The 27,397-nt window shown below is 49.5% G+C and overlaps 1 protein-coding gene across 1 annotated transcript in view; it reads left to right on the top strand.

Moving 5' to 3' along the window:
- Window positions 1-5,710: 5,710 nt before the first annotated feature.
- SIN3B (SIN3 transcription regulator family member B) overlaps window positions 5,711-27,397 on the top strand; it is a 37,968-nt gene continuing 16,281 nt past the window's right edge. Inside the window, exons 1-6 of the mRNA XM_004384419.2 lie at window positions 5,711-5,824; window positions 6,070-6,176; window positions 8,237-8,390; window positions 17,728-17,928; window positions 19,656-19,799; window positions 26,550-26,672. Of these exons, the coding sequence (XP_004384476.1) occupies window positions 5,711-5,824; window positions 6,070-6,176; window positions 8,237-8,390; window positions 17,728-17,928; window positions 19,656-19,799; window positions 26,550-26,672 (843 nt within the window). The remainder of the gene's footprint in view (window positions 5,825-6,069; window positions 6,177-8,236; window positions 8,391-17,727; window positions 17,929-19,655; window positions 19,800-26,549; window positions 26,673-27,397) is intronic.

Genomic DNA, 27,397 nt, shown 5'->3' with positions numbered 1-27,397 from the left:
GGCCTCTCTACCATCAGGCCTCTCTGCCATTGGCCTCTCCACTACTAATTGGCCAGCTCACAGCCAGTGTCTCTCTCAGCTGCAGCTTTTCTTTACCAGGCCTGGGAGGAGCCTCCATGTCCCAAAGGACACACTCTCTTCCTGGCTCCTGTCAACTGGAATTCCTTTTTAAAAACTTCTGTGTTTCAGCTGTTCACATATCCCAGTAATCATCAGTTACAAGGCAGGACCTCCCTCACCAGACCAGAGTTCAACCAATCCTCAATTACCCATGAGATGTCAATCAATTCAGGATCTTGTACAAAAGTAATATTTACTGCCTGAGGAGACCAGCTTCTTCCCTGGGCGAAAGTAACAACCCCCTTGAATAGAAAGAAATGTGGGAGGTCCCCCACATTGTTTCTCCAAAGAACTACCACAAAGGTAACTCCTCAGGGCTTAGGGGAAGAATCTCCCATGCTGTTTTTCCAAAGAACCTAGGCAAAAGGCTGCCTAGAGAAACTCATTGCACCACATTCACATACACTCACCAAAACCGAAAAACCAAACCCGTTCTGTGGAGTCGATTCTGACTCATGGCGACGCCATGTATTACAGCGTAGAAGAGTACTCCATAGGGTGTTCTTGGCTATAATCTTTATGCAAGCAGATCACCAGGCCTTCCTTCTGTGGCCCTGCTGGATGGGTTTAAATCTCCAAACTTTCAGTTAGTAGTCGAGCACAAACTGCTTGCACCACCCAGAGACCTAAACACACTCACACACACACCCATTGACATTTACACATACATACACACACTCACGTGCACACACACACACACACATCTGAGGTGGAATTGGCTTCTGGGTGCCTGTTCTCCACATGAGTGAAGGCTTCATCTGACCATTTGAAATCTGAAAAGAATGGAAAGTTAGAAGCAACCCTGGACATTGGAACAGAATTCACACTTCGTGAGGTGTGCAGGGACCCCGTTAGCGTGTCAGAAGCCCACACATGCCATTGGCTCTCGAGCTCAGTGACTCACAGTTTGCTGAGAGTCGTTGGTGTGAAAGGACTGTCCAGGCATCTGGTGACCACAGATCATTTGGCTGCTGAGCTGCTGCTCATACAGCAATATGCTGAAATGGTGCAGAATTCCATTCTGGACTCAGAGCTACGTATCCTGGACGCCTCTTTCCCCTCACTCCCACATCCACCCACTACATCCTCTCAGCTTTACCTGCTAAATATCACTCCCTCCCACATCCTTCTTTCCACCTCCACTTCCTCCAGCCTGGGCTAAGCCACCATCATCCTTTGGCTAAACGATGCACAACATCCTCCCTGCACCCTCCCTGGCTCCCCTCCAATCTCTTCTCTGCAGAGCAGCCAGAGCGATCACTTCTAAGTGCAAAGCTGATCACTCAGCTCCTCTGCTTAACCCACACATGGTTTCCACTGAGGCTGTGTTAGCACCAAAGCCTTAACTCATCCCCTAAGGTGCTGTTTGATTTGCCTCTGCCCACCTGTCACTCTTATCCAGCATCCTCTCTCCCTCCCTCCCTCCCTCTGTGCAATTCAGGTATACTGCCATTTTTAAAAAAATTGATTTCTTCAAATATGCCCTGCTCCATCCTACCTCAGGGCTTTTGCACAGCCATTTCCGCTGACTTTCCTTATGGTTAACACTTATGCATCCTTCAGACCTCAGCTAGAATGCCACCTCCTCCAGGAGGCCTTCCCCATCCCCTGCTGCTGCTGTTGCTAGTTGCCGTTGAGGCAGCACCAACTCGTGGCGATCCCAGGTATAACGGAAGGAAACATTGCCCAGTCCTGTGCCATCCTCACAATTGTTGGTATGTTTGAGCCCATTGTTGCAGCCACCATGTCAATCTATCTCATAGAGGGGCTCCCTCTTTGTCCCTGAGCCTCTACTCTACAAAATATGATGTCTTTTTCTAGCAATTGGTTTTTCCTGATGACGTGTCCAAAGTAAGCAAGAAAAAGCCTCACCGTCCTCACTTTTAAGGAGCATTCTGGCTGTACTTCCAAGCTGGATTTGTTCATTCGTCTGGCAGTCCACAGTATATTCAATATTTTTTGCCAACTTCACAATTCAAATGTGTCAATTCTCTTTTGAGCCTTCTTTTTCATTGTTTAGCTTTCACGTGCTTGTGAGATGATTGAAAAGACCATGACTTGGGTCAGGTGCATCTCAGTCATCAAAACGACATCTTGGCTTTTTTTTAACGCTTTGTTGTTTTTGCTAGATACTGTCAAGTCAATTTTTACTCATAGCGACCGATGTGACAGAGTAGAATGACCCCCATAGGGTTTTCTAGGCTGTAATCTTTATAGGAGCAGATTGCCAGGTCTTTCTCCCATGGAGTCGCTGGGTGAGTTTGAACCGCTAACCTTTTGGTTAGCAGCTGAGCGCTTAGCCATTGCACCACCAGGACTCTTTTTTAAAACACTTTAAAGATGTCTTTTGCAACAGACTTCCCCAATGCATTACATCATTTTATTTTTTGACTGCTGCTTTAGTGGACATTGATTGTTGATCTAAGTAGAATGAAATCCTTAACAACTTCAATTTCTTCACCATTTATCATAATGTTTATTGGTCCGGTTGTGAGGATTTTTGTTTGTTTATGTTGCGGTGTAATCCATATTGAAGGTTGTGGGCTTTGAGCTTCATCAGTAAGTGCTTCAAGTCCTTTTCACTTTCAGCAAGCAAGGGTGTGTCATCTGCATAACGCAGGTTAGTAATGAATCTTCCTTCAATCCTGATGCCACATCCTCCGCAAGACTGGGTTAAGTCTCCTGGGGCCACAGGTGGTGTTTTCCATAAGTGGTCACAGCAGTGTTTCCCATCGCACGTGCTATTCCAAAACCTAGCCCCTCGCTAAGTTCTGGAGTTCACTTTCCCTCCTCTTGAACCAGAGAAGGACTCTGTAACTGCCTTTATGGAAATAATGCAATGGAAGTGACTGTGATTTCTGAGGCTAGGTCATAAAAGGCAATATGAATTCTACCTGGCTCTCTGTCTTTGCATGCTTGTTCTTGGAACCCAGTCACCATATTGGGAGGAAGCTCAAGCTGCATGGAGAGGTCACATGTCAGAGTTCCAGGCAACAGCCCCAGCTAAGGTCTCAGCCTAGAGCTCACATCTGAGTATGCAAACCTGCAGATGGGTCCACCTGCCAGCCTCCAGCCACCCCAGCTGACATCAAGGGGAGCAGGGATAAGCCATCCCTGCCAAGCCTGCCCAAATTGAAGGTTGGTGAGTAAAATAAATGCTGTTGTCATTGTTAAGCTTCTAAGTCTTGGGTCCATCACCCATCTGTCAGTTTGTTATACTGTGGTGGCTTGCAAGTTGCTACTGCACTGGAAGCTATGCCACCAGTATTTCAGATATCAGCAGAGTCACCCATGGTGTAGAGGTTTCAGTGTAGTTTCCAGACTAAAATAGACTAGGAGGAAAGGCCTGGCAATCTACTACCAAAAATTAGCCAATGAAAGCCCTATGGAACACAACAGAATATTGTCCAGTATATTGCTGGAAGATGAGCCCAAACATACTAACAATTATGAAGATAGCACAGGACTTAGCAACATTTTGTTCTGTTATAATAAGATCACCATGGGTTGGAGCAACTAACAAACAACAAGTCTTAGGGTGGTTTGTTATGCAGCCATAGTAACTGCCACACACTGTTACACTTGTACCTTGTCTTTGAAGCATTTGCTACAAATTGAAACTTCATGTTTGTTTTTGTGATTATCTGATTTATATCTACCTATCCTGAAAGACAGGAAGCTCTGTGAGGGCAAGAATCAAGTTAGTTTTTGTTCACTATTATTGGGTATAGGGACTTCCAACTCTCATCCTGACCACCTAATCAGGGTCCTTGGGCCTGGAACATTCCCTGGTAGTGAGGTTGGGAACTGAGCCTCTCCCTCTGTCTCAATTTCTTCTTCTTAACCAGGGAAACTCCTTCCCTGTTCTGGGTACCCAGTATGCTTACTACTTAAGTGTATGTGTCGTATGGCATCTGGCCAACCCCACTTTTATATTTGTTCCCAGCAGGAAGGATGCATGCAGACCATCATCCCTATATCTGTTGCTACAGGAAGTGATCCATGGCCGTGGGGACTGATGCCCTCTATTGAAGCTGACCTTCCTCTGTCTCTTCTCTATGTGAGTAAAGTGTTGTTCCACCCAATGCCTGTGTGTGAGTCATATCTTTCTTGGTGACTTCAGACCTTGTTTTGACAGCTATTCTGTTCCTGAAAACCTAACACAGTGTCCAGAAAATGATGTATGCACCACCTATTTATTCTCAGCTTTTCTGCACCACTTTATGTACTAAAAGAAAAATAGCACTTGGTCATTAACTGAATATTCATTCATTCAGTAAATGCTCATTGATGAAACTCTGTTTCAGGCATTTGTGTTAGAGACAAAGCACAAAATGAAGATGATGTACAAGGGGCTGTGGGAGGCCAAAGGAGGGGTCAGAGGAAGCTTCCTGAGAGAGGGGACATTTGAGATGTGTTTTGAAGGAGGTATAGGAGTTTTCTGGGTGACAAAGACACAAAACATGACTCCTGGCAAAGGGAATGATGTGTGCTGATGTATGGGGCCAGGAAGCAACCTGGCTTGTCAGAGAATGGTGGGAAGTTCTTCACTCATAAAGGGCAGTTTGCTTGGGTGGAAAATCCTGCAAAAAAAAGTTGGTAGGGGCCAGATTCTGATGATGTTAGGTGTAAGTGCTTCGATTTCATCTCATGAAAAATAGGAAGACCTCGCAGGTTTGGAAGCCATAGTGGAAGGATCTTGGTTCTTGATAGAGATGGGGCTGGGAAAACTGATGAGAAGGCTTCTGAACTGGTCCAGAGGAAGGTGACAGGGTCAGAATAAGGGAAATGAGGATAGTAGAAGTGGGACTAAGCTTAGGCCTATTTAGCAAAAATTCACTGCACAGGGCCTTTTATTTGGGTGCTGCATGTCTTTATCTCACTGTCACACCAACCCTATAAAGCTGTTGTTAGTTGCTGTCTAGTCAGCCCCAACTCATGGTGACCCCATGCGTGCAGAGTAGAACTGCTCCATAGGGTTTCAAGGCTGTGACCTTTCAGAAGCAGATCACCAGGCCTTTCTTCCGAGACGCCTCTGGGTCGGTTTGAACCTCCAGCGTTTGGGCTGGTAGTCCAACACTTAACCATTTGCATCACCCAAGGGTTAGCAAACTTTTTCCATAAAGGGACAGATGTTAAATATTTCAGACTCTACAGGTCTTAGGGTTTTTGTCGCAGCTACTCAACTCTGCCGTTGTAGTCACATATGATAGGTAAATGAATGGGCATGGTAGTGTTCCAACAAAACTTTATTAGTGTGGATGCTAACATTTTAATTTCATAGAATTTTCACGTGTCATAAAGTACACTTCTTCTTTGGATTTTCTCCCCAACTATTTAAAAATGTAAAAACCATTCTTAGTTTGAGGGCCGTACAAAACAGATGCTGGGTTTCGGTTTGCCCACCCCAGTTGGAAAGCATTATTCCAAGTTTGGGGATACGAAGCTGAGATTCCCCAGCGAGAGTCCCGCCCCTCCTCCCGGCCCCGCCTTTCCGGACATCACTAGCCCTCGCCCCGGGGCGGAGCGTGCGCATGCGCGGCCAGCGCTTGGGCTGGGGGCGGGGCGGGCCGCGGCTCCGACTTCCAACATGGCGCACACTGCTGGTGGTGGCGGCGGCAGCGGCCCCCCCGCGGGCCGGGGGCTGAGCGGCGCCCGCTGGGGCCGTTCGGGCTCCGCGGGCCACGAGAAGCTGCCGGTGCACGTGAGTGGCGCCCACCCTCCCTCGGGGACCCCGTCCTCCGGCCCCCGCAGGCCGGCGCCCCTCACCCCGGCCCCGCCCGGCCCTGGCCCCCGCCCCTTCTTGGTCTCGCCTCCGCGGCCCCGAACCCAGGACCCCCGACCCGTCACCTCGGCCCCGCGCGGGTCCGGCCTGCCCCTCTCCCGTCAGGGACCCCCGACCTCTGTCCCCTTCCTCCGCTAACCCCGGGACCCTCCCCCTCCCCGCAGGTGGAGGACGCCCTCACTTACCTGGACCAGGTGAAGATCCGCTTCGGCAGCGACCCTGCCACGTACAACGGTTTTCTGGAGATCATGAAGGAGTTCAAAAGCCAGAGGTACCCGCGGGGCACCTCCCCACCCCCGGGGGCCGCCCTGGGACCGAACCGGGCTGATCGGGGTGAAAGACCCCGTCCCAGCTGCTGCCTCTCAGCTGAGTGACCTTGCGCGGGTCATTGAACCTCTCTGAACCTCAGTTTCTTCTTCTGTAAGATGGGGATGGATCGTACCCACCTTATGGAACTGGTGGGGATTCCTGGAAGCAGGGCTGGGATCAAGGGGAGGTGAGGTCAGGCAAATGCAGGGTTGGATCCTGCCTTTATTTAAAATGTGGGCTTAAAATAAGTTTTGTGCCTCAAGGAATTTTTTGCATTAATTTTTTTTCAAGCATTGCATTACAGTGTTATTTATTTTGGTGACTGAGTTTTTTGGTGCCCTTCCCCTTTAAATTTTACACCCAAGTTGGTTGCCTCTCTTGCCTCTCCCAGACCCTAGCCTGCCTGGAAATAATGTGCATACAGCGCTTAGGGAGGGACCTGGCACAAGGAAAGTGTTTAAAGACATTAGCTATTTTTGTAGGCAGAATTAGGAAGGTTTGAGATAAATGGGGAATCTCAGGATCTTGCCCTCAGGATCAAGGCTTGGAGTGGGCAAGGGGCTTGCCCACACCCACCTTAGGGTCAGAGACCGAGCTAGAACTCAAGACCCCCAACCCTTAAATTCTCGCCTGTCACAGGCCCATCTACATGCTCCCCTGTCTTAGGAAACATGGCAGGGCTGGTTTCGAAGGTCCCTGGATGGCACAAACCGTTTGCATGTGACTACTAACTTAACGAACAGTTGGTAGTTCGAACTCACCCGGTGGCACAGTAGCAGAAAGTGTTGTCAGTTAGCTTCCATAAAGATTGGTGGTGGTGGTGTTAGGTGCTGTACAGTTGATTTTGACTCACAGAGACCCCATGTGACAGTAGAACTGCCCTTGTACGCTGTGACCTTTATGGGAGCAGATTGCCAGGTCTTTATCACAGTTAAGAAAACCCCATGGAACAGTTCTGTTATGTCACACATGGGGTCGCCATGAGTTGGAATTGACTCAGTGGCAATGAGTTTGAGTTGTTTTTTGGCCCGTTTTCTTTCCATGAGTGTTTGTTAACGTCAGCCCTGTGCCGGGACTGCAGTAATGACAGAGCCCCCCCTTTCCTCTCCCATTTGTACGCAGTCCTGATATTTGCAAGGTCTGTGATGTTGATACATTGCAATGAGTTGTTTGGATCAAAACCTGCGTCATGGTTGATCCTAATTCATACAAAACCAGGGACTTTATCACATCGCTTGGAGAGAATTGGTCTCTTGCCACCTCTTGGAGTCCAATACCTGTATTTAGAGCTTCCGACATTCAGGAGTTGCTGGGTGGTGCAAATGGTTAAGTACTCAACCGGTAACCAAAAGATAGGAGGTTCACATCCACCCAGAGGCACCTCGGGAGAACGTCCCGGTGATCTACTTACACTGAAAACCATATGGAGCACAGTTCTACTCCCTATGAGTCAGAGTCAACTTGATGACAACTGGTTGGGTGTTTTCGTTTTGACATTTTCAGAACTGAGCACACATTCTTGGAGTGTTTGGGGAGCCGTGCTGGTTAAGTATTCAGCGGTTTTCAGCAGAAGGGTGTAGGGAGCTGAGGCCTCACTGCTCTGAACAGAGATGGTTGTTGTTGTTGTTGGGTGCTGTTGAGTTGATTCCAATTCTAAGTGACCACGGGTGACAGAGTAGAACTGTCAGAGCAGAAAACCGTAGGGTCTTCTTGGCTGTAATCTTTACAAGAGCAGGTCACCAGGCCTTTCTCCTGTGGAGCCGCTGGGTGGGTTTGAACTACTAACCACCTTTCAGTTAGCAGCTGAGGATTTAACCATTGCGCCACCAGTGCTCTTTCCTTGCCGCTGTGAAAATAGATCACTGGCTATAGAATCATGTAGCAGACAGGTATATTTTAGGCTGCTTTGTTATCAGTCAAAAGTCTCCATTGTGTGACACTGTTGAGAGAGTCAGAAATAGATTTTGCTTCTGATTTGTTCCCCAAGACCCTGTTGTCCACTTGCGTCCCTCTTTGTCCTAGCATCGACACTCCCGGGGTCATCAGACGCGTGTCTCAGCTGTTTCATGAGCACCCTGACCTCATCGTTGGATTCAACGCATTCCTTCCCCTCGGATACAGGATAGACATCCCCAAGAATGGCAAGTTAAACATACAGTCGCCGCTGACTAGCCAGGTAGGCTGCCACGGGTTCAGTTACCTGGGTGTTCGTGCTGTGCGTCCTGGGACCTGGGCGCGGTGGCACATTTCTTTGCCTGAAGCCCTGTGAGATCCGGTCTTTTTAAAGACAGACTGCTAATCATTTCTGGCACAAATCAAAGTAGATCAAAATGCCTACACAACAGCGCCGGCATCTCAGATGGGTCTGCTTGGAGGGTTTAAATCACATGGGTCAAGGAGGCCTGTTCCTAACCCAGAATTTTCCTCGAAGTCAGAATAACTACATCCTGTGATCTCATTTATGTGAAATACCTAGAATGGGCGTATTATATTGTTAGTTGCTGTCCAGTTGACTCTGACTCATGGTGACCTCGTGTGTCAGAGTAGAACTGCTCCATAGAGTTTTCAAGGCTGTGACCTTTTGGAAGCAGATTGCCATCCTTGTTTTCTGAGACACCGCTGGGGGGGTTCGAACTGCCAGCCTTTTGGCCAGTAGTCAAGCGCTTAACTGTTTGGGCCACCCAGGGACCCCCAAGGCCTATGATTAATAGTGGTGAGCAGGGGCAGGAGGAAGAGGCAGGGGAGCCATTGTTTAGGAAGCAGTGAGTTTCAGTCTACGAGGATAGAAAGTTTGGCAACAGATAATGGTGATGGCTGCCCAGCATGATGGAGTTGGTGCCACTGAATTGTACATGTGGAAAACGTTAAATTGGCAAGTGTTGTGTGACTTGAATTTTTACAAAAATTAAAAATCACGGCATCAGCAGTAGCAAAGATCTCAGCAAGAGGCTTTTCCTGGGAGTGTTCCGGTAGGCCCGTCTGCGTACCTGTCTGTGTCTGACTGATTGTGGTGCTGCCGATAAAGAAAAGTGCTTGACATGAGCGTGTGAAGGGCTGTTTTCATTGTGTTTTATTTCAGTGCTGACAGGACATTGGCTCAGATCAGCCTTTCCTCCTGCCCCCGACTCGCGGCTTCCTGGTGGTGTTTCTCTGGTGACAGGCAGCTGCCTCCTCTTTTTCTGTGACCCCTTCTTGTTTGAGCTCACCACGATGTTGTTGTTGTTAGTTGCCATCAAGTCAATTCCAACTCATGACGACCCCATGTGTTACAGAGTGGAATTGCTCCGTAGGGTTTTCTTGGCTGTAATCTTTACAGAAGCAGATCTCCAGGCTGCTCTTCCACGGTGCCACTAGGTGGGTTCAAACCGCTAACCATTAGGTTAGGAGTTGAGTGCAAAGCATTTGCCACCCAGGAACCTAAGCTCACCAGACCCTCTGAGAAAAAGAAACCTTACCTGAGCTTTATGTTTGTGAAGTAATCCTTGTATTTTTCTCTGAGTCGGAGTTTCTCAGCCTTGGAACTGTTGACAAAGAAAGACAGAACATCATTCCTTGCTGTGGGGGCCAACTAGCACACTGTGATATTGAGCAGTATTCCTGCCCTCCACCCACTCAACGCCAGTAAACCAAACCAAACCTGTTGCTGTCGAGTCGGTTCTGACTTAGAGCAACCCCATGTGTGTCAGAGGCGCAGTGCTCCATAGAATGTTCTTGGCTGTAATCGTTACAGAAGCAGGTCTTCAGGCCTTTCTTCCTTTGAGCTGCTGGGTGGGATCAAACCGCTAACTTTTAGTTTAGCAGCCAAGTGCTTAACCATTGCACCACTAGGGTTCCTTAGGAAGTGATATCGCCTTGCCCAACACTGACACGGCTTTAGATGTGATGAACTGCCCTCACATACATTACTGCAAGTGAGCTTGACCCTGCCCTGACTGTTCTGCAGATTAATCCTGACAAGGCTTTTAGCAACTGGAGGCCTCCGCTCCACTTCTGGATCCAGGAGCTCCATTTGAATACATAAATGGTGGCTCTTCGGAGCTGGCACCCATGTGCTCCTGGCTTTGTTTTGAACATGGAGATGAACCCTGGGCTTTACGGGACAACGTGCTGATGGCAGGGCTTGCCTCACGAAGAGAAAAAGCAGAATCTACCCACCAGGCCCTGAGGAGGGAGGCTGACCATTGCCACAGCGCCTGCCTCTCACTGTTCTTTTTCTGAGTCCTGTCTCCTCAGTTCACAGGACATTTGGCAAGCCCCTCCATTGAAAGAAACACCTATGCAGTGCCTCCTGCAGCTGATTTTTACCTTCCCTGCTCAAATCCTCTGGAGTTCCTGGGTAGAGCAAACAGTTAAGTGCTCAGCTACTAACCTAAAAGGTTGGCTGTTCGAACCTACCCAGAGGCACCATGGAAGAAAGGCCTGGTGGTCTGCTTCCATAAAGATCATAGCCAAGAACCCTCTATGGAGCACAGTTCTGCTTGGTAACACCTGAGGTCACCATGAGTCAGAACCGACTCAGCAGCAACTGGTTTGGTGTTTTGTTTCTTTTTTTTTTTTTTTACCTCAAATCCTAGGGGCGGGGACTGCAGGGGATGGAGGCGCTGATTCCTCAATTCAGGGCAGTTCTGCCCCCAGGGTACACCTGACAATGTCTGGAGACTGTTCAAGTTGTCACGTCTAGGGAGACGTTACTGGCGTCAAGAAAACCCTATGGAGCAGTTCTACCTTGTAACCCCATGGGTTTGCCATGAATCAAAATCGATGGAAACGGGTTTGGCTTAGAAGCCCCTGGGTGGCGCAAATGGAGAAAAGACCAAGCGATCTGCTTTCGTAAAGATTACAGCCAAGAAAACTCTATGAGGCAGTTCTACTCTGTTACATGGGGTTGCCGAGTCAGAATTGACTCAATGGCACACAACAACATCATATAACTTGCTAAGAAAGATCAGGAGTCAGAAGACCACAATTGATCTCCATGTGCAGGAACCACCTTCCCTTGCTCCTGACTGCTGGGATGACTTGCTGGGAGCTGGGACCTGGCAGGAACGCACGGTGATATTGGGAGATGATACTTGCTTTAGTAGCCACAGGCCTTACCTGTCCACACCTCAGAGGGCTGGTGTACGGAGGTGAGACCAGATGCAATCTAGTCTCCCTCCAGGTGGCTTAGATGACAGTGGTTGTTGTGGACTGAATTGTGTCCCCTAAAAATATGTTTTGGAATCCTAATCCCTACACTCGTGGATGTAATCCCATTTGGGAATCGGGTTTCTTTGTTATGTTAACGGACCATGTCAGTGCAGGGTGAGTCTTAAACCTAATTACCATTGAACTATAAAAAGAGCAGGTTAGACAGAAGCAAGCAAGCACAAACGGGCAAAGATAGATGCCATGTGGATTGACAAGGAACACCGAGAAGAACACTGGAGAAGCTGAGACAGGGATCTTCCCCGAGACCTGACAGAGAGCCTTCTCCTGGAGCCGGCCGCCTGGAATTCAGGCTTCAGTCTCCTGAGCTGTGAGAAAAGAAATTTCTGTTTGTTAAAGCCGTCCACTTGTGGTATTTCTGTTACAGCAGCTGTAGAGAACTGAAACAATAGTCCATTGCCATGAAGAAAGGCTTTATGAGAGTCCTTATTAGATAGCTACTCCAGCAAGGCTCTGGAATCTTCCCCCAGCCTGGAGGCAGCCATTTCTAGCAAGGGTGCTTACATCTGCAGTCAGAGCGGGGCTTTCCCTCATGGCAGCTCTGCTGCGAGCCGACTCGATGGCAGGTGGTGGTACGGACCTGGCCTGGTTTCCTGGCCTGCGTCTCAGCAGCCCGGTTGTCACCCGCGTGGCTTCATCACAGGCACCAACGAGGTGTCTCTCCAGTTTCCTGGACTCTCTGAGTCCACAGCCACCCGAACACCTGTGATGCTCCCACTTGGAAAGGCTCGTGTGATTTGCTTATTGATTTTTCTAGTGTGGCTGTTCCAAAGCAGAGCTTTGATTTTTTTTTTTTTAATTCATTTCTTTATAAATCTTGTTAATTACCAAGGAAAGAGTGGCTCTTAGGTGCTGGGGAAGATGAATAAGAGGATCCCCGCCTTTGAGGAGCCTTCAGTGCAGAACTTTCTGACCGTGGCACTGTAGACTTTTGGTTTGGGATCATTCTCTGGAGTGGGGACCATCCTGTTCATTGTAGGGTGTTGAGCAACATCCCTGGTCTCGATGCCAGTAGCACCCCCCAGACATGACAACCACGGATGTTTCCAGCGTTCCCTAAGGCACAATTTCCCCCAGGTGAAGACCCGTGGTCTAGTGTACTGGGGAAGATGGACAGACGTGTGTTGTATGTGAGCAGTGTTGCCAGCAGAGGATCGGGGACGTGGAGGGAGGAGCCACCTCTTGGCTGGGCCTGCGATAGAGGAAGGGCTCTGCTCATGACCTTGCAGGTCAGTGTCATTTTGGATCTGGTCATTTGGGCCACAGAGAGCCCTGCTTCCCACCTCAGTCATCCTCATACCATCCTGTCTGTAAGCTGGAAAAGGAATGAAAACCTCTTGTTTCTCACTTGTTGCCATCTCCCAGCAGACTGCAAGTGCATCAGGTCTGCAGGACCCTCTTCTGTCGTGTTCATGGCTGTGTCCCTGTTCCCGGGACAGTGCCAGGGTGCTGCACACGATTGTGGGACAGGAGACCAGGTGTTGGCAGCATTGCTCCTGGATCCCCCTCAGGGCAGTCTGTCTCTGGGAGCCGCCCCTTGATGGTGAGCTGGCTTATCCACTGTGAAGACACAGATGAGCTTTTTGGTTAAGCGCTCAATTGTTAGCCAAAGATGGGCGGTTCAGAGCCACCCAGAGGCACTGCAGAAGACAGGCCTTCTGAAAGGCCACAGCCTGGAAGGTCCTATGGAGCGCAATTCTACTCTGCACACATGGCGTCGCCAGGAATTGGAGTTGACTCCACGACATCCAACAACAAGAGTGTAGCTCACAGCATAAAAGGGTCCCATTTATATTCAAACTCACGGTGACCCCAGGTGGTACAGAGTAGAAGTGCTCCATAGGGTTTTCTTGGCTATAATCTTTATGGAAGCAGATCACCAGGCCTTTCTTCCACGGTGCCACTGGTTGGGTTTGAACCACCAATCTTTTCAGTGCCATGAGTTGAAATCGACTCAACAGCAGCTGGTTTGATTTGATTACATTCAAAGTGAGGCCCAACATCTTCTCTCCGGGGAGGATCATTTGGAAATTCTGTCAGTCCCTGGATACGTCTGTTCTCCCATCTGCATCTCGTACTCTTGCGTAGCATGCCGGCCACGTGTGCTGCACCAGGCCCTGGGTGAAGCAGACTCTCTGCTCAAGGACGTGCACAGCCAGGTGGGGGCTGGGATGAGGAGCAGATGAGCAGATATGAAAGGAGTGCAGGAGCTCAGTCTTGTAAACACAGACTCGGGATGGCCTGGGGAGGCGCCTGGGGTGGCGCCTGGGGCAGGCATGCAGGGAGGGCGAAGCCAGGCCTGTGTCTTGGGCAGAGGATCCCTGTGGGGTTGCAGAGGACTAGGGGGGATGAGCCAGGAGATCACAGGGCCAGGGAGGAGGGTTGAGGGAACTATGGAGGGTTTCGGAAAGGGCCCCTGTCGCTGCTGTGCCGAGAACAGGGACAGAGAGGAAGCCAGGGTCCAGGGAGGGTGGGGTGCAGGCAGAGAGGAGAAAGGACAGTTGTTCCAGAAGGTTTAGAGAGAGCTAGGCAAACTGCTGCCCACGGGCCAATGCTTGCCTGGCTTTGTAGGGTCAGCGGCTTTGTTTTTTCAATGATTATGCTAAAAAAAATTTCTTTTAATTTAGATAAAATACACCATTATGGCCATTTTAAAGTGTACAATCCAGTGGGTTTTAGTCCATTCACAATGTTGCAGCTACCACCTCTATCTCATTCCAGAACATTCTCATCACCCTAAACAGAAACTCTGTACCCATTGGCAGTCATTCCTCATTCTTCTCTCCCTTAGATCTTGGTAACCATGAATCTGCTTTTTGTCTCTGTATTTGTCTCTTCTTCATATTTCATATAAGTAGGATCATACAGTATCTGTGTTTTTGTGACTGGCTTCTCACTGAGCATAAAGTTTTCAAGGTTCAGCCACATCATAACATCTATTAGGACTTCATTCCTCTTTATAGCTGAATAATATCCCATTGTGTGGATAGAACACATTGTATTTATCCATTTGTCTATTGATGGGCACTTGGGTTGTTTTCACCTTTTGGTTATTGTGAGTAATGCTGCAGTGGACCCTGGTGTGCAACTATTGTTTGAGTCCCTATTCTCATTAGTCTTGGATGGATACCCAGGAGTGGAATTGCCAGGTCATATGGTAGTTGTATGTTTAACTTTTTGAGGAACCACCAGACTGTTTTCCACAGCGAGTGTAGCATTTTATATTCCCACTAGCAGTGGATGAGGGTTCCCATTTCTCCACATCCTCGACAACACTTGTTTCTGTGTTTTTTTCTTTTTATAGCTATCCTGGTGGGCGTGAAGTAGAATCTCATTGTGTCCATGGTTACTTCTTAAGCAGTTCTATAAGTACCTACCTGATACCTCACTTTTGCCTCTCAGCCTGCCAAGCTGAAGCTCTTTACTTTCTGCCTGTTTAAGAAAAATGTGCCAAACCCTGGTCTCAGGGTGCTTCTCAGTCTTGTCACCGTGGCTCACTCAGGGGATCTGGAGGGACATGTGGAGCTCTGAGATGCGTTCTCCGAGTGATCCAGCTCCACCGCTCCTGTGACAGCAGAGCCTCCTCTGGGGAAAACTTGGTTCCAAGGCTGCCTCCCTCCCTGCCCTGCTCCCCACCCCCCAGACCCTTGCGCACTGAAGGAACACCAGTGCAGACCCCTGGAGCCTCAGTGTCATGGGGTGACAAAAAGGTACATCAACATCCTAGCCCCTGCACCTGTGAGTGTGGCCTAGTTTGGACATAGGGTTTTTGTCAGTGTTACCAGTTAAGTTCTCATGAGGTCATCCTGGAATAGGGTGAGGCCTAATCCTAATCCCTTCTGAGTGGTGTCTTATAAAAGGAGAGAATAGACATGGAGACAGTCACACACTCAAGGGGAAGACAGATGCCATGCGATGACAGAGGCAGATGCATCCACAAGCAGCAAAGGAACACGAGGGATTGCCTGCAGCCACCAAAAGCTGGGAGAGAGTCTGGAACAGTTCCTTTCTCAGAGCCCCCAGAAGGAATCACCACAGCTGAGATCCCAGTTCGGACTTGTAGCCTCCAAAACTGTGAGACAGTGACTTTCTGTTCTTACAAGCCACCCACGTTGTGGGATTTTATTACGGCAGCACCAGGAGACTAAGACGCTAGGCATGATAATTAGCAGGAGGATCTCCAGAAAGTCCCAGAATGGATTCTACCACTGAGGAGAAATGCCTGGCGTGGAGACTTTGGCTGCTTGGGGGTCTTTGAATCTCTGCTTCCTTGGCTCAGACTGTCCAGAGGCACCTTAGAAGCCATCTGGGCAATAATTTCGCACAGCCCCGACTGAGCTCAGCTGTGTCATACTGGCCTCTGCGATGGCACGTGCTGGCGTCTGGGTGGAGCAAGGTGGCAGGTCTCCCAGCTCAGTGGATCTTCCTTGGCAGAAGGAGCAGATGCTCTACTGGGCCACGGGGAGGAAAGAGAATAGGACTCCGTGTGTCCAACATCTCGTCACCCACAGTGTGCATGACGCCCTGCTCCCTTCCAGGCACCATCGCAGGCAGAGAGCAATAGCACAGCCTACCCTCGCAGGCTTTGCATTCTCATCAGGGGGAAAGACAACAGATTAAATGAACAAAACGTGTCACATGTACAGAGACAGTAAGTGCAGTGGAGAAAAACAGAGCAAGGGTGGGGTGGGGAGTGCTGGGAGAGTGGGGTAGTTGTACCTTCTGGATGTTCTGGAAGGCTGCCGGAGAAGGTGACCTTCAAGTGAAGACCTGAAGCTAAGCAGGGAGGGGTCCTGATGCTGCAGATCAGGCACTGGGCACTGAGGACAGCGCAGCCCGTGGCCTGGTGGGGGTGGGGGCTGTATTCGGAGAATCTTGTCCATCATTCCAGTTCCGAGACGGCAAATGACACCTTCTACGGGGTGGTGGGTCCTGTCCTGCCTTGAGGTGGAGTTCCAGGTGCACAGGAGAAAGGCATGTGTTCCTTTTTGTGCTTAATTTTTTACTAGTAGTAACAGGAAGGAGTCCCTGGGTGGCGCAGACAGTTAAGCGCTGAACTACTAGCCGAAAGGTTGGAGGTTTGAGTCCACCTAGCGGTGCCTCAGAAGAAAGGCCTGGTGATCTTGTGAAAGATCACGCCTTGAAAACCCTATGGAGCAGTTCTACTCTGTACACATGGAGTCACCATAAGTCAGAATTGACAGCAACTAACAATAGTACAAGTGACAGGAAAGTGCATAGGCAAAGGACATGCCTGGGTGCTCAAGACCATCTCTTTGCTCTCAGGTGACTGACTTTTGCTGCTTCCTCCATTAAGAAGACCACCTTGTCCCAGTGAGTCCGGGATCAGCACTTAAAGCCCCACGTCCTAGGAACCACCATGGTCCAGGGCAACCTGGACAGTGGGTCCCCGAACATCCAGGGTCACTATTTTATAAAAAGCTGGTTGGTGTGAATCAACCCCAACTCGTGGCAACCCAGTGTGTGTGTCAGAGTAGAGCTGTGCTCCATAGGGTTTTCAGTGAGTGGTTGTTCAGGAATAGATCACCAGGCCTTTCTACCAAGGCGGCTCTGGGTGGACTTGAACCACCAGCTTTTCGGTTAGCAGCTGAGTGTGTTCCCATTTGTACCACCCAGGGACTTCCATCATTTTAATACATCGCAGCTCTTCCCAGTGCTGCTGAAAGCAGGTGGTTTCACACCTGCACACAGACCTGCTGAAATCGGATCACAAACAACATGGAAGACTTTTTTTATAAACAACTCAAAACATAGCTCTGGAAGGGAGTCCACATCCACTTTTTGTACATGTTCCAGTTGCCAGTTTTTGAAAGTATAGAGAATTCATTAAACGTTCGTGTCCTTTCTATAGCTGAGGAAGGACATGGTAGAGGGGCACTAACGAGAGCTGCCCGGGAACGTGCAACAGCTCAGGATGCTGGACGGGGGAGTCTGTTGTTGTGTTCCATGTACATGCCCAACCTTCCTCCCCCACCTCCAGGCCCCCAAAACCAAAAAACCAAACCCATTGCCGTCAAGTTGATTCCGACTCATAGTGACTCTATGGGACAGGGTAGAACTGCCCCATAGTGTTTCCAAGGAGTGGCTGGTGGATTTGAACTGCTGACCTTTTGGTTAGCAGCCTGAGCTGTTAACCACTGCACCACCAGGGCTCCCAGAAGCTACTAATAAAAGCTGTGCATAACATTTTGTCTGTTCTCGTACAGACAGCGGCCCCGGGCTGGTGTATTTCACAGTCTGTCCCCAGTGTTGGGCCTGAAAGTAACTTGTTACTTTGTTCTCAGGAGAACTCACACAACCATAGCGACTATGCGGACGACTTCAAGCAGCAGGCACTCTATAAGGAGGACAAACCCCAGGTACCCCTGGAGTCAGATTCCGTGGAGTTCAACAACGCCATCAGCTACGTGAACAAGATCAAGACCCGTTTCCTTGACCACCCAGAGATCTACCGGTCATTCCTGGAAATACTGCACACTTACCAGGTAAGAGGCCGTGCCGTGTGCTTTTGTGTGTGTGTTTGAAGCATCCTTTGATACCACGTGCACTGAAGGTGTTCAGATTTTCTTGTCTCGATTCATGAAGTCATGTGAAATTCTGTTTTGCTTTTGTTTTAATTTGCCCCTTGAGGCACCTCTGTATTCAGAAGCAGGATTAGGAAACACAGGTTGTTATTAGCTGCCTTCCAGTCAGTCCCAACTCGTGGTGACCCCGTGCACAATGGAACAAAATGGTACCTGGTCTTGCACCATCCCCATGATCGACTGTGGATCAGGCTGTTGTGCTGCACATGGTTTTCATTGGCTGATTTTCATAAGCTGATCTGTAGGCGTTTCTTCCTAGCCTGTCTCAGTCTGGTAGCTCTGCTGAAACGTGTTCAGCATCTTAGCAACACACGAGCCTCCACTGACAGACAGGTGGTGACTGTGCATGAGGTGCATTGGTCAGGAGTCAAACCTGGGTCTCCCACATGGAAGGCAAGAGTTCTACCTCTGAACCACCACTGTGCCCTATGCCCAAGATAGGCACCTACTAAAACATCGTTAACTCCAGATGGGGACAGGTGTGTCTCCTAAAAACAGCAGCACTGGGTACACTTTCTCATTGTTGCCCACTGATTGTGCTTGGTTACTGACCAGAAGGTTAGAGGTTCGAGTCCACCCAGAAGTACCTTGGAAGAAAGGCCTGGCAATCTACTTCCAAAAAATCAGCCATTGAAAACCCTGTGGAGCACAGTTCTACTCTGCATGCATGGGGTCGCCATGAGTCAGGGTCGACTCAGTGGCATCTGGTTTATGGATCATTTGTATTATTCTCTGAATGGAGTGGTTTTTGCCCTTGTTTATTTGGTTTTCAAGTATACCAGTAACTCTTTTGGGGGGCAGCTGATCTTTTCCTTCCTAGATGAGTGTTATGTGTGTTAGTGTTTAAAAACTAGCTTGTATTTCCTGACAGTGCACTCTGCAGGAGGCGGGAAAGGGGATGCCAAGGGCTCTGCATTCTTTGATGCCAGTGGGTCAAGGGTTTCACTTGGTGGCTGTGGAGTGTGAAATAAGGAACTGGGAGGGCCCTGGCGTTGCTACCTCTTGCTCTGTCACATGCTTGAGTGCGATGTTGACTGGGACAGTTTTCAGCGGCTGACTTAAGTTCCACTCACTGCTTCCTGCCCAGCCTTGAGGTCGTCATCTTTTTCCTTACACTCCTTCCATTTAGCCCTCGGGTCTTGGTGATGTGGTCTGGAGGTCCTTTCCTCCCCCGCACTTCCTTCCCAGGCACAGCTCCAACTCCAGGCCCCCCACAGGCAGAATGTGCCTCTCCCCCTGGGATCCCAGAGCCTGGTTCCCCCCTGACCTTGTACTACCTTTGTACAGCCCAACTCCAGTGGCCCCACGATTCCTGTTCCCTGTGCTCATGAGTCCCCCAAGGCTGGGCCAGGTCCACTCTGTGCTCCAGTACAGGCACGCTGGGGGGCAGAATCAAGACACAGCAGCCCAGGATCATTCCCCATGGTGAGGGCCAAGGCCTAGGCACTTGGAGGTGTCGTTGAACAGTGGGCAGGCCATTGTAGGTGGCCGTCTGTGTAGGGGGAGCCTGCAAGGCTTCTAGGTTCTGTGAATTGCCCCTTGGCCCCCTCCAAGGTGGGTGCCCACGTGTCATGGTCGGTGCCTCAGTCCTGGGGTAACTTCTTGTTTTTCTTCATGCCCACTGGCAGAAGGAGCAGCTGAGCACAAAGGGCCGGCCATTCCGCGGCATGTCTGAGGAGGAGGTCTTCACTGAAGTGGCCAACCTCTTCCGGGGCCAGGAAGACCTGCTCTCTGAGTTTGGCCAGTTCCTGCCCGAGGCAAAGCGGTCCCTGGTGAGTACAGCACCCACCCCACAGGCCGAATGCTCCGCACAGTGACCATCCTTTGGTAGGAAGGCTGGGCCAGGCTTGGTGCCCGTGGGGACACCTCGGCTCTCCCCTCCGACGCCACAGGGGTGCAGACCCACGGACACCTCCTCATAGACTCCATGTGCCCCTCTGTCCAGATCAAGCCTGGGGTGTGGGGTGCTTGGGAGGCTGAGAGTGTCCTCCTGTGGAGACAGTGCGACTGGGCTGTTCGAGCTCCAGCACCACCTGCTGGGGCCACCAGCCTGTGGTGACTTGTGACCGTGACTCTGCGGGAAGGTGCAGGAGGGGGGTCAGGCCCGCCTTCCCCCACTGCTGGGTGGGGCCTGATACAGGGCTCCAGCAGGTTGGGTCTGGAGAGATGGGCAAGGGTGGGCTGATTAGGGGTGTGACTGGTAGGTGGGGGAGAACAGAGGTGGGTAAGAAGGGCCGTGTCTGGGGGTACTGCCCCTCAGTCCTTCCTCTCCTCCTCCCCCTCCCTTGCTGTGGCCAGGGGCCACCTTCCCCTCCCCTCTTTTTATCTTTCTTTTTCTATGAATATAGGCTTTTAAAAAAAATTGAGTTGAAATTCACGTAACATAAAATTGGCTAGTTTGAAATGAACAGTTCAGTGGTATGGAATGAATTGACAGTGTTGCATAACCACCATCTGGTTCCAGAACGTTCTCATCACTTCCAAAGGAGCCCCCATACTCATTAGCAGTTACTCCCCATCCCCCTGCTGCCAGCACCTGGCAAACTGATCTACTTTCTGTCTCTGGATTTGCCTGTTCTGGACATTTGATATACATGGAGCTATACACTATGTGGTCTCTTGTGTCTGGCTTCTTTCGGTTAGCATGTTTTTGAGGTTCGTCCACATTGTAGCGTGTGTCAGTGCTTCGTTCTTTTTTATGGCTGAGTAATATTCTGTTGGAGTCCTGGTAACACAATGGTTAAGAGCTTAGCTGCTAACCAAAAGGTCGGCAGTTCGAATCCACCAGCCCCTCCTTGGAAATCCTATGAGGTAGTTCTATTCTGTTCTGTAGGGTTGCTGTGAGTTGGAATCGACTTGACGGCAGTGGATTTGGTTTTGGTTTAATATTTCATTGCAGGTATATACCACATTTTGTTCATTTATTCATCTGTTGATTGACGCTTGGGCTGTTTCCACCCTTTGGCTATTGTGAGTAATGCTGCTCTGAAAATTGGTGTACAAGTTATCTGTTTGAGTCTCTGCTTTCAGTTCTTTTGGGAATATACCTAGGAGTGGAAATGCTGGGTGATATGGAACCCTGGTGGCACTGTGATTAAGAGCTCATCTGGTAACCAAAAAGGTCAGCAGTTTGAATCCACCAGCTGTTCCTTGGAAACCCTATGGGGCAGTTCTACTCTATCCTGTAGGGTCGCTATGAGTTGGAATTGACTCGACGGAAATGTGTTTTGTTTTGGCTTTTTATGGTAGTTCTATGTTCAACTTTTTGAGGAACTGCCAAATTATTTTCCACAGTGACTATGCCATTTTACATTCCCACCAGCATTGGACGAGGGTTCCAGTTTCTCCACAACCTCGCCAACACTTGTTTTTTTCCATTGTTTTTATTATAGCCATCCCAGTAGGTATGAAGTGATATCTCATTGTGGTTTTGATTTGCATTTCCCTAGTGATGTTGAGCATATTTTCAGGTGCTTCCTGGCTATAAAAATGGCGTGGGGACAGTGTCTGACCTCTCTCTTCACAAGGAAAACGGAGAATCAAGATCAACAGCCCAAGGCTGATTCCTATGAGGCAGAGGTCAGACATGCCTCCTCTCTCCACCATCTTTACCAATTCTGATACCAACCATCCCTCCCACAGCACTCTCTACTTCTCTGCTGGGTTCGATACTTCATTGCAATGGCCACACAGGACTCACAGACAGTACTTAAGATCATAGGGAAGTAACAGGTTACAGTTTAGGCTCAGGAACACTCAGGATACAGTTCCTCCATCAGGACAGCCCCTTTTCAGCTGTGCTTGCAAGCATGCCTCTCCCTGGCCCTAGGCCTCTGCCCTGCGCAGGCAAGTGTTACAAAGCTCTTTTAGCCCCTGCTGATAAGTCCCCAGAGGCACCCCAGGCGCTCAGCCTTCATGCTCTGTGGGCTGGGAACCCCACTGCTTGGTTTCCTGACAGTCACTCCTGCCACGACTTCTCACCATCTTCAGGGTTACAGCTAGCTCTCTATCTTGATCTCATGGTTCTAGGAGCTTCTCAGCTCAGGGATTCTGGGTCCAAAGAATGTGCTGTCTACTCCTGGCTGTTCTTCCTTGGTGGTAGTAGGAGTCTCTCTGCTCTGGAATTGGCTCTGTTTTAAGGCAAAACTGACCAGTCCCCTTGGTGGGCCACATTTACCCTGTTCGCACAGTCTCACCCAGTCACCTGGTGACAGTTACAAGACCATGGTGAGAAACACCACGCAAAATCGCACCGCACTGGCCCTGTCTTCTTTGGAGAAATGTCTATTCAGGTCCTTTGCCCATTTTTTAATTGAGTTGCTTGTCTTTTTTGTTATTAAGTTGTAAGAGTTTTTTATATACACAGATATTAGACCTTTATCAAGGAGCCCTGGTGTCACTGTGGTTAAGTGTTCAGCTGGTAACCAAAAGGTTGGCTGTTTGAACCCATCCAGTGGCTCCACAGGAGGAAAGACATAGAGATCTGCTCTCGTAAAGGTTACAGCCTAGGAAATCGTTTGGAGTAGTTCTGCCCTGTCTTATAGGGTCACTGTGAGTCAGAATCCAGTCACCGGCACATAACAACAATCAGATACATGATTTGCAAATGTTTTCTCCCATTGTGTAGATTGTCTCTTCATTTTCTTGATAATTTCCTTTAATACGTAAGAGTTTTTAATTTTGAGGAAGTCTGCTTTATCTGTTGTTGTTAGTTGTTGCCCATACTTTGGTGTCATATCTAAGAATCCATTACCTAATCCAGCGTCATGAAGATTTATTCCTATGCTTTCTTCTACGAGTTTTATAGTTTTAGCACTGACATTGAGGTGTTGGATCCATTTTGAGTTAATTTTCATGTACAGTGTGAGGTAGGGATCCAACTTGATTCTTTTGCATGTGGATGTCTGGTTGTTCCAGCTCCATTTGTTGAAGAGACTATTCTTTCCCCATTGAATGGACTTGGCCCCCTTGTTGAAAATCAGTTAACCATAGATGTGGGGGTTTATTTCTCAACTTTCTTCCATTGATCTGTATGTCTGTCCTTATGGCAGTACCATACTGTTTGATTACTGTAGCTTTGTAGTAAGCTTTTACATTGTGATGTGTGAGTCCTACTTTGTACTTTGCTTTCAAGATTGTTTTGGTTAACTGCGTTCCCTTGAAGCTCTCTATATGTAAAGTTTTGGCATCAGCTTTTCCACTTCTGCAAAAAGGCTGTTGGAATTTTAACAGGGATTGCATTGAATCTGTAAATCACTTTGGATCTGTGATCCATGACAGATGGGATGTTTTTCCATTTATTTAGGTCTTTAATTTCTTTCAGCAATATTTTGAAGTTTTCAATGTACAATTCTTGGTTAAATTTATTCTGGAGTATTTTATTCTTTCTGATGCTATTGTAAAAGAAATTATTTTCTTAATTTCCTTTTTGGATTGTTCATTGCAGGTATATAGAAACCAAGCTGATATTTGTGTGTTGACCTTGTAACCTGCCACTTTAATAAACTTTCTTATCAGCTCTAGTAGTTTTTTGTAGATTCTTTAGGACTTTCTAAATATAAGGTCATGTTAGCTGCAAATAGAGATCGTTTTACTTCTTCCTTTCCAACTTGGATGTGTTTTATATTTTTTTCTTCGCTAATTGGTGGCCAGAACTTCCAGAATTATGTTGAATAGAACTGGTGAGAGCAGATCTCCCCATCTTGCTCCTGATCTAAGAGGGAAAGCTCTCAGTCTTGCTGAGAGCTGTGATAAGTTTGACGGGAGCTGTGCATTTTCCATTGTTGTTGCTAGTTGCTGTTGTATCGGCTCTGACACACGGTGAGCTTGTGTATAACAGAACGAAATATTACCTGGTCCTGCACCATCCTCATGATTGGTGGTATATTTCAGTCTGTTGTTGTCCCCATGTCTCATTTCATCTCATGGAAGGTTTCCCTCGTTTCATTGACCTTCTACTTTTCCAAGCGTGATGTCCTTTTCTAGTGATTGGTCTTTCCTGATGACATGTCCAGAGTAAGGGAGTCAAAATCTCACAACCTTCTCTTCTACAGAACATTCTGGCTGTACTTCCTCCAAAACTGTTGTGTTCATTCTTCTGGCAGTTCATGGTATATTCAGTATTTTTGGCCAGCACCACAGTTTGAATGGTCAGTTCTCCTTCTGTCTTGCTTTTTCATTGTCCAGCTTTCACATGCATATGAGGTGATTGAAAAACCATGGCTTGGGGTCAGATTCATCTTAGTCGTCAAAGTGACATCTTTGCTTTTTAACCACTGTAAAGGACTTTTTTGCAACAGATTTTCCCAGTGTAATTTGTAATTTGATTTCTTAACTGCTGCTTCCATGGGTGTAGATTATTGATCCAAGCAGAATGAAGTCCTTGACAACTTCATTTCCTTCACCAATTCCATAAAAAAAAAAAAAACCCATTGCTGTCAAGCCGATTCCGACTGATAGCAACCCAATAAGACAGAGTAGAACTGCCCTCATAAGGTTTCCAAGGAGCGGCTGGTGGATCCTAACTGACAGCCTTTTGGTTAACAGCCAAATGCTTAACCACTGTGCCACCAGGACCCTTGATCAACCTGGTTTCCTTCTGTTCCTATTTGCTGAGTGCTCTGTTTCCTCTTTCCTTCTTCCTCTTTGTCCTGGTGAAGGCCTTGGGTGTGGGCACGCAAGAACTTCCCCAACTTCTTCTGAGCCACTGAGCCACTGCCTTTCTGGTGTCCTGTCTCTGAGTGACCATGTGGCGGTGGGTGGGGCTGCGGGGAGTTGGTGGAGGAGGCGCAAGGGAGGAGGATCTGGATGTGGGTAGGGGGTCATTAGAACTCTTGGTCAGATAGAGTGGACTTCAGGTGCATGTCTGCCTTGGTTTCTTAGCACTGCTATAACTGAAATACCATGGGTGGGTGGCTTTAACAAACAGAAATGTATGTTCTCACAGTTTAGGAGGCTAGAAGTCTGAATTCAGGGTGTGGGCTTTAGGGGAAGGCTTTCTCTCTCTCTTTTGGCCCTGGAGGAAGGTCCTTGTCCCTTTGAACTTCTGCTCCTGGGCAGTCTTCATGTGACTTGGCATCTCTTTTCCCCTATATCTCCTTCTTTTTTATTGCTTAATCTAGTCCTTTTATATCTCAAAAAAGATAGGCTCAAGACACACTCTACACTAATACTGTCTCATTAAAGTAACAAATAAAACCCATTTCCCAAATGGGATTATAACCATAGGTATAGGGTTTAGGATTTACAGTGCATGTTTTAGGGGATACAGTCCTTGGGTTTTCTCCCTCCCTAAATCCTCTCCCCCGTTGGCCTTGCCTCAAGCCTTTTCCAGCCCATCCAGGCCAGCGCCCCAAGGTGTCATCCCGTGGGGGGCCCTTCCTTGTGTGTTATCTAGGCACCCCTGAGGGGGGTCTCCCCCAGAAACACCTCTGAACTGAAAGCCAGAGACTGTGTGCTCACTGTAGGGCCGAGTCCTGGAGTCCAGGAGCCGTCACCCATCGTCTAACCACTAGAGCCTTGGGCGTTCTCACAGGCCTGGAGGCCTCGATGGCCAGAGCTACGTCCCCTCATGGACCTCGTCCCCTCTCCCTGGGGGTGCCTGGCCTGTGCTGAGTGCCCCAGAGAGGGCAGTAGCTGCCAGGCAGAAAATGCCAGCACAGGTCTTGGGGCTGGTCTTCTCACCCCCCACCCTCAGCTGTCTGCTTCAGGGGCCACAGGCCACCCCATCCCCAGGTGACCAAGTCCTTCCTTGGGGCCCCTCCAGTGCTGGGTGTCACCTGTTAGTGGGCGTCCCCACTGAGCCGAGCCCGGTCCCTCAGGGCCTACTTCACTGGTCCTCTCTCTAGCCTGGGATCTTCTGTTACCTTAAGTTCAGGATCCCACATTTTCTGTTTTGACCCCTTGCCCCTAAGTAATGCCCTCTGAGGTCCCGCCCTCTCAGCCAGCCTCCTCATCTGTGCCGCCCCTGCTTGTCTCAGATTCCTTGCTTGGCCCAGGGGCTGCCCAAGCTGAGCAGAAAGGCTGTGCCTCCCATCCCAGACCCTCTGTTGACCCCAAGGGCACAATGTCTTGGCTTCTGCATCTGTGGCAGCTCATGCCAAGGGCTTTCGCACATGTTAGAGGTTCAGGTCCACCCAGAAGCCCCTCAGAAGAAAGATCTGGCAATCTACTTCTAAAAAATCAGCCATCGAAAACCCTGTGGAGCACAGTTCTAGTCTGACACACTTGGGATCCCCGCGAGTTGGGGTGGACTCGACGGCAACAGGTTTGGGGTTTTTTTTTCGTTATAGGTGAGGCCCTGCCCACCTGAGGTCCCCGGCTGCCCTCTCTCTCCTGTGCCCCTTGGAACCTTTTCCAACCACTGTGTCCTCTTAGCACTGTGGTGTTGGGGACCCGGGGAGCCTTGTCACCCTGTGGTGGGCATGGACGTCTTGTGAGCTGGCACTCCCCATGCTCAGATGCACCGAGACCATCACTCAGGCCCAGCATGTCTGTGACACTGACCCCATGTCTGTGCTCAGTTCACAGGAAACGGGCCGTGTGGGATGAATAGCGCCCCAAAGGGCGAGCCTGAGAAGATTCCAGAACACAGCAAGAAGCGTGCCCGGCCCTCTCTGCTCCGCCCTGTGTCCGGGCCGGCCAAGGTAGGTGTCAGCCATGTGAAGATGGCTGCCTGCTGCAGACCCCACCACCCAGCCTGCTGTCACCAGCCCGGGGACCCTTGTGGCAGGGGCCTGGGGAACCCTTGTGGCGGGGTCCTGGAGTCTGGTCTGGTCTGGCCCACAATTTCCCAGCTGAATGACCTCGGGAGGTCGGTGGCTCACGGTGGCCGCTCACTGCCCTGCTCTCCTGATATTGGCTTCAGGGAGGAGGGGTTAAGAGGAGACAGACGTCCCACCCAGTTTGCCCCAGGATTCCAGCACGGCCACAGAGTACGTTTGTGCTGGTTGGTCACTGCACAGGGTGCCCAACTCCAGCCATGCCCGGCTCACCCTGGTGCTCTGGGTGGGGCCGTCATGCCCAGGGGTGCCCGTAGAAAATTGAGGCGATTTATCTGCTAATTAGGGGGCACGGGTCATAAAGACCAGAGGACTACAGCTGAGCTCCAGGTGGCTGAGCGCCTGGCCCTGGGGCGCCTGCTTGTAGGGACAGCACCAGCCTCTCCCCCTGCCCTGTTTCCTCCTCCCCGCAGGGTGGAGGATCTGAGAGGGAGTGGGCGATCACCATGTGGGCACCTGACTGACCTCCATGGGGGTATGGGCGAGGAAGGCACCGTGCAGTCGTGGGTGGCCCTGACTTCACAGTAGGGTGGTACTGTGCAGTTGTGGGGGGTCCCAGTCTTCAAAGTGAGGATCGCCATGCAGTGATG

Source organism: Trichechus manatus, unplaced genomic scaffold (genome assembly GCF_000243295.1).
Source record: "Trichechus manatus latirostris isolate Lorelei unplaced genomic scaffold, TriManLat1.0 scaffold00122, whole genome shotgun sequence".
Taxonomy (NCBI): domain Eukaryota; kingdom Metazoa; phylum Chordata; class Mammalia; order Sirenia; family Trichechidae; genus Trichechus; species Trichechus manatus.
Note: the sequence above shows the minus strand (reverse complement) of the source record. Positions and strands in the feature narration are given on the sequence as shown.